The following is a 7,693-nucleotide window of genomic DNA, read 5'->3' as shown; positions in this document are numbered from 1 at the left end:
TATGAAAATACTTCGAAGAGCATAGATAAGGATAATTTAGGTTTGTCAGGGAGGTTAATGATGGCCTGGAATCTCAGGGATAGGCAAAGTTGGCTCTTCTATAACTTGTGGACTTCAACTTCCAGAATTCCTGAGCTAGCAGGAAATCTGGGAGTTGAAGTCCACAAGTCATAGAAGAGCCAACTTTGCTTACCCCTGGCCTGGATCAATTTAACTTACAGCACAGTAAAATGAACTATTCAAATTAGCATTAGAGCATGATACTTTGTTTTAAAAAATCAAAAACCAAAAAGAACAGCAAAGTTCTTCTGCTCTGTAAATGTTTTGCTGTTGTTTTTCTTGATGGTTGGAATTTTTATATTCTCTTCTCTTCTTCTCATTCTTTTTCCTTGGTTGCCTTCAGCAATATTCTTTGACAATGATAGAATGCATCACCATTCTACAATAGGTGATATCTTTTCATCCATCTCAAAGGCACAAGCTAGTGCTGGAGTAGAGCACCACGGTATCATAAGTAAATACAATGCAATTTATATATGCCTATTTAGATCACACAAAAATATTTAAAGGCTTTTTGAAATGAATGCAAAAATAGCTACACGCCTATCTAAGCTGCAATTCTGTGTACAGGAAATTTCTTTTCTGAAGAATACATGGTGTTTACTGCCAATGACAATAGGCAAATTCTTAAGACACGGGACTCAGGCAATTACAGTAGTTCAAAACTCTATTTTTACCTTTGTGCCCATCAGACTGGCTACTGGTTGCCAGAGATAGGGAGGAAACTCATGTAACACCTAGGGTCTGTCTCACAAAGCAGAGGGCAGGCTTGAAATGATCATGTTCCTTTCCTTGAAGGCAGTTTTCCTGAAAATGGCCATGAATGATCTAGTAACTGGAGGGGAAGAGGTATGCTAGCAATTTCATACAGCAACCAATTGGCCACAGCAGAGAACCTCACAAGTCGGACTCTTGCCAGCATAAGTTTAAAACCCCAAAAAGCCACTGTTAAAGCACAACAGGAAAGCATGATTGCAATCTGCCTCTGCTCCATGATAAAAGTCAGCCAGGGATGATAATGTCAGTTCAAGCCTTCTCAATTTGACTGTGTAGATTGCCTTTGCTTAGTAGCTCATAGAAGAGCCCCTGGTATAAGGCTTGGTCCTCAGACTACCGGCAAATTGGATTAAGATCAATTTATTATGTACCATCAAGTTATATTCAGCTCATACCAACCACGTTTTTTCCCCATAGCAATTTAGCCATAACCTATTATTTCAAGTGTCTTAAGTGATTATGAGGTGCTAGCTATTCTCTTTCACTTTTCAAAACATTTGCTATATTCGGCTCAGGTATCCTCAGTTTTGGATCCTCCTTCTCCAGGAATCTGCCACACTCCAGGATTCTCAATAAGGATCAAAACGCAGTAAGTCTATTTTTGTAGCATTTCCAACTTCTGCACTTTCTCATCCTTAGTGTCAATTGTCTCACAGTTGCATGCACACATCATCTTAATGAAACCAAGCACTTCCGTTTTCTTAAGAAAGCATATTAACTTCATGTTGGTTTGATTACTGCAGTGTCTTAGAAGACACTGGGAGCCACGAATTTGCTCATGAGTGCTGAGCAACCTTATACAGTATCCACAGATTTTTTAACATTATGGCTTTTCCCAAGGTGGACTCCTTGTTCAATCTGGCCACTAGAGATGTTTTGGTTGCCATTCACAAGAGTCCTCGGAGAGTGGCGTCATACAAATCCAATTAATAAATTATTACAAGGCATATCAAATAACTTCTAACATGGAGCAATCACAACAATTTCTAATCTGATGTAGAAACGATTGCATCGAGAAGTGATGAGGTCATCTTCATTGGATGTGTTTTAAGAAAAGATGGACAGGTTTGAATTTGGATTTGTGCATGGAGGAAGACATTGAACTCTGTAGTAGAGCCCAACTAGCACCTCCAAATTCAGATTCATTTTAAAGTCTCCACAGCATCAATGATTTGAAAAGAATGATTTATCTTTTATTCATCTTGCTTATATGATTAAGTAGTGCAAATCCATATCTAGCGAGCCCAGAATACGATTCTAGGTTAGTCAGTAGACTGCAGGAGTGCAGAAGAGAAAAATCTGAATATTAATACAATAATAGATAAACAAGCTTTAGTTCCGATGAGTTGCTTCAAGAGAATGAGACAGCTGTTTCAACTTTCAATTTTGATTTGGCAGTGGTTGCCTCCCTGAGCCAAGATGGCGCAGGCCATTAAAGCTGACTGCTAGATCTGCAGGTCAGCAGTTCAAATCTCATCACCGGCTCAAGGTTAACTCAGCCTTCCATCCTTCCGAGGTGGGTAAAATGAGGACCCGGATTGTGGGGGCAATAGGCTGGCTCTGTTAAAAAGTGCTATTTTTAACATGTTGTAAGCTGCCCTGAGTCTAAGGAGAAGGGCAGCATTTAAAAAAAAATCAAATCAATAAATAAATCATTATAATCATTGACTGCTAGTGGTCATTAACATTATTTAATATGTATCCCAACTAGGAGCCAATGTTTATTTGTTTATTTATTTATTTATTTTGTTTGTCAAACATGTACAAGATATCAGGTATTGGTATATATATATATATATATATATATACATACAGTTAGCAAAGTAGGTACAGGTAAATTAGGCAATAGGACAAGGACGGTAGGCACAAAGATGCGCTTATGCACGTCCCTTACACACCTCTTAGGAATGGGATGAGGCCGACCATAGACAATCTAAGGTTAACGTTTTTGGGGTTTGGGGAAGAAACCAGAGTCAGGTAGTGCATTCCAGGCATTGATCACTCTCTTGCTGAACTCGTATTTTCTGCAGTCGAATTTCTAGCGTTTTACATTGAATGTGAATCTGTTGTGCGCTCGTGTATTGTTGCGGTTGAGGCTGAAGTATTGATTGACAGGTAGGACATCGTGGTAGATGATTTTATGAACTACATTTTTTTTTAAAGGACAAACATTACTTCCAAAACGTGCGGGAGATCCGATCCACAGATTAAAAAAACCAACAACAATAACCTGCGGGCGGGTTGCCCGACCCATCAGTTCGATCGGCCTTGGCTTGTTGCTGCCTTGAAACGAGAGTCGCGCCTCTCTAGGACTCTCAAGAGATCAAGAAGGCTTGGCCTATCTGAGCTCGATTAGCAACCCCTTGGCGGTTCCGGTGCCGCGCTGGCCGTTCGTTTCCTCCTTGGAGATGCGGTGACGAGTTCAGCTTTGGCTGGTGGGGCGGCCGTCATGGCTAATGGTGAGCAGCTGTTTCTTAGTCCGGTTCTCTCTCTCGCCTGAAACCATCTTCTGGCCATTCTCTCGGGCCAATGTCGGGCAATTCCCCGCTCGCCGGCCCACCCGAGTACCTCTACTCCCGAGAGTGGGGCGGTTCCCTCGTCTCGGGATCCCCAAAGCCTCGTGGGTCAGTCCCCCTTTCATGCTTCCTCCCCCGCCCCGCAAGCCCCCGAAAGCAGGAACGGTCCACGCCAGGGATCTTCAACCTCGGGCACTTGACGATTGGTGGACTTCAACTCCAGAATTCTTCCGCCAGCGCATGCGCATGCTAGCTGGTGGGCTTCAACTCCCAGAATTTCTCAGCCAGCTCATGCGTATGCTGAGGAATTCTGGGAGTTGAAGTCCACCAATCAAGTGCCCAAGGTTTGAGACCTCTTGTTTCACGCTAACGGCACCGACTTTCTTTTCCCTCAACACTGTCAAACTTTTTACTAAGTCTGCACTTCTATTTCTGCTAGTTTTTTCCTCATCATTCCTATCACCCATTTCCTCCCACTCAGGATTGTATGACTGTAACTTATTGCTTATATCGTAAGATTTTTATTACCGTAATATTGATTGTTTTTTCATTGCTTATTTGACCCCTATGACAATAATTAAGTGTTGTACCTCATGATTCTTGACAAATGCATATTTTCTTTTATGTACACTGAGAGCATCTGCACCAAGACAAATTCCTGATGTGTCCAATCACACTTGGCCAATAAAGAATTCTATTCTATTCTATTTTGTTCTTCGCAGTGTATTCTCTGGACGGGCTCTTGGTCTTCGGTTTGCTCTTCGTTTGCACCTGCGCCCTATTTCCGGAAGGTGCCTCGCCTGAAAACTGGCTTCTGTCGGAGAAGAGGGGCATCTGGGGTGTATTTTACAAAGGTAGGAATCACCTTTGCAGACTGTCGATGACCCTACAGAGTAAAGTAGAGGGAAAACTTTGGACAAGCGGGAATTAAGACCTGTCGGAGAAGCGTGGCGTTAGTAGCAAAAGTCAAGCTGATTGCATCTTCAGCAGGAAGGACAATTTAATTTAGACCAACTTTATTTATTTATTTATTTATTCATTTATTCATTCATTCATTTGGTATTATTTGTGTATTAATTTATGTATTTATTTATTTATGTATTTATTTATGTATGCATGGATTGATTGATTGATTGAGACTTATATGCTGCCCAACTCCCAAAGGACTCTGGGTGGCTTTACAAACCAAATACACATAAAATATAATATAATGCCCACCCATCCAAACGGTTCAAAACAATTTAAAAGCAGAAAATTAACAGTTAGAACAGTTTAAAAAGCCCCATGCATATCTTTACTGGTGGGATCCCGATGGCATGCCATCTGATCAAACGACTATTTTGCCATCACACTTCCATTATAGTCTATAACTTTAGTGTATATGTACATCTCTGTTTAAAAACAAATCTGAACACAAACGAGCAATGAAAAATAGTACAATAAAACTTTGGAATAGGTGGATTTTATTGTGACAATGAACAACTAAAAGGTTCTCTCTCCCCCACCCCCCCACCCCCCAATCCCTGGAACTCTTTTTGCACTTCCCTAAGGAAGATGCCCCCCCCTTTCAGAGTTTGAGAAACCTTGGGTTAGATGGCAGATAGCTTGGTGTGTAAATCGGACTGGAATAGAAGTTAGTTATATGCTACCCTTGTGATTTAGCTTTAAATCTCTTTACATATATTTGATAAGGTTATCTCTGAGACCGCCTTCGACCTCATAGTTCCCAGCAACCGGTAAGATCCCACAGAGTTGGTCTCCTCCAGGTCCCGTCAGCTAAACAGTATCAGCTGGTGGGCCTGTGGGGAAGGGTCTTCTTTGTGGCTGCCCCGACTCTCTGGAACAACTACCCCCTGACATCTGGACTTCCCCCCATGCTATTGGCATTCCAGAAAGCATTGAAGACCTGGCTTTTCTGGCAGGGCTTGGGGCTATTGATCTCATAATATTTACGAGGTCCGGCCTTGAATGATATGTATGCATGTCATTTTTAACTATTTTTTCTTAATCTTTTATGATGTTTTAAAATGTATTTTATATCCTGTTGTAAGCCACTCAGAGTCCTTCAGGAGTAGGGCAGCATAGAACTACAGTCAGTCAATCAATCAATCAACCAATCAATCAATCAATAAAGATTAGTAAATAAATAAGGGGTGCTGACATTTGATATAATTGGAAATGGTAGGTATTGCTTATATAAAAGCAAACGTTTCATTCAGCTTTAGCCTTATTATAGCATATATATTAAGACAGAGGGTTTAATCATGCTTAACCTTATGATACAAAGATGGTAGGACAATGTGCTGGTGAATATCACTTTTCACTGGTTGACTGGAGGTCATGTTGGGTAGAGGTAAACTTCTATTGTAGTGGTGTAGCTCAAAGGTGCTGGCAGTGTTATAGAAGGATTCTATGCCAGTGATAACAAATAAAAAAACCTTAAAAGAGATTCTGTGAGAAATGCAGAAAACTGGCTTGAAATATTAGATCAGAAGATTTGGAGTTAGCGGGCAGTGCATTCTTATTGTGCATTGCAAGAAAGCATTTTAATTTTTCTTCATTGTTGAAGAATTATCATAGAATCATAGAGTTGGAAGGGACCTCGAGGGTCATCGGGTCCAACCCCCCTGCTCAATTATATGAAATAACATGTGCTTATTATTGTTTGAATAATAAATGGTCTTTGATGTTTTTCAGCGGCAATCATTGGTACCAGACTTCATTCAGCAGTGGCAATATCCTGTATTGTCATGGCTTTTTATGTCCTATTTATAAAATGAATCCCATTGCTTCAGATGGACAACTGTTTAAATGAAGACACGATGCTCTTTTGCTTCAGAGGACTGTACCTCCTAGCAGAATTCATAAGAACCTATACAGATGTCAAGAAGAAATTCGTCTGTGGCCATGTCTTGCTTGAGACCAAGGGAATGTTGTTGGGATAGAACATCTAAGAGAGTTTCAACAAAAATCGAGATTGTTTTATGTGCAGATTATTAAAATTAATATTAGTCAATGCAAGAGAAATATCACAAGTTATGACAAGTAGAAATGTGTGATGCTTTTTCCAGAGTTTGATAGAATGTGGAAGTGGAAAGGTTACGCTAGTGTTTCTTTTGTCCCCAAAATGTAGCAGTATTGAAAGGTGGTATGGTTTTTTTTCTTTGATTACTACCTTTTGAACCAAAACTCTGTTACAACTGAAGATGAGAAATTAGCCAATGGTAGAACAAAACATTTATGCATTATGGAATTCTTGAATTGAAACAAAAAGGAAACAAAATACAATTTGGTGGCGTTCACTTATCTTTTGTTATAATTAATCTTGCCACCTCGTATAAATTGCTTAGTATGGTTAAAATATCATGTTATTTTGTAAGTAAGTGCAAGTAAGTAAGAGTTAAAATAACTTAAAATGTGATAGGGCATAGGAGAAAACAGTGGGGGCATATGCTGTTATATAAGACGCTAACATGTTTAAATTACATATAAAGACATGTATATTTTGAGATTGTACATACTTAAAGATTTGTTCTAGTCTATTTTTACTATACTTTTCAATTTTCCTCATTCCATCCCCCCTCTTGATAGTAACCTATCAACATGTGCTTGAAGTGTAGGAGATTCTATTCTAAAATAGGAGCATTACTGTAAAAAAGCATGTTTGACTTATAATGTTGTAAGCATCTGGCTGATTCACAAATGTTTTCAAGGTTGGCCCTAAACAATTTTAATCAGTTGTTTTGTATAGCAGTTCAACCTGAGAAAGCCAAGTTTCTTTTTCAACGTTGTACATTTTGTCACAGTACTAATTATATATTTATAAATCAGCAAGAACACTAAAGCCATAATTCGGCCTTTGGTATTCCAGCAATACAGTATGTGTTTGAATAAATCTGCCTTTTTTGATCTTCCCTGTACTTTCTATCTGATATATATTTGAACCCTGTGAGATTTCTTCCTGTTAGAAACTATGAAAATAAAAAATTTGTCAGTCTGATATAGAACTCGAAAAACAAAAATAGAGGTGCTACTTTGCGTAGTGGGTTGTTACTTTCAGCATTTAGAGGATTTTACTTCAAGGCATGTCTTCAATGGAAATGTTACATTTCTTTTAACAAATTGTATAAACATTTGACCATATTAATGATATAACTTAGCAATCAGTAAAGCAACCTTTTAAAAAACTTCTTATCTATTTGAAGATATGTTCATGTTTGCTATGAAAGCTAGTTATCTAGACAATGATTGGAAGAAAATTTTAGAATCTTAATGGTTTTCTGAAGAAAAATCTATCAGAAATGTTCTGGTTTTGATTGTATTTGTAATTTAGGGAACCT

The 7,693-nt window shown here is 39.0% G+C and overlaps 1 protein-coding gene across 1 annotated transcript; it reads left to right on the top strand.

The window, feature by feature from the left end:
- The first annotated feature begins 3,149 nt into the window (after positions 1-3,149).
- Positions 3,150-7,375, top strand: TMEM167B (transmembrane protein 167B). The gene is made up of 3 exons (XM_070748864.1): positions 3,150-3,296; positions 4,076-4,207; positions 6,051-7,375. The coding sequence occupies exons 1-3, from the start codon at positions 3,287-3,289 to the stop codon at positions 6,131-6,133; spliced, it is 225 nt and encodes a 74-aa protein (XP_070604965.1). The 5' UTR covers positions 3,150-3,286; the 3' UTR covers positions 6,134-7,375.
- The last annotated feature ends 318 nt before the right edge of the window (positions 7,376-7,693 follow it).

This window comes from Erythrolamprus reginae, chromosome 3 (assembly GCF_031021105.1).
Source record: "Erythrolamprus reginae isolate rEryReg1 chromosome 3, rEryReg1.hap1, whole genome shotgun sequence".
NCBI lineage: Eukaryota > Metazoa > Chordata > Lepidosauria > Squamata > Dipsadidae > Erythrolamprus > Erythrolamprus reginae.
The sequence above is the reverse complement of the archived record's forward strand: the minus strand, read 5'-3'. Positions and strand labels throughout refer to the sequence as shown.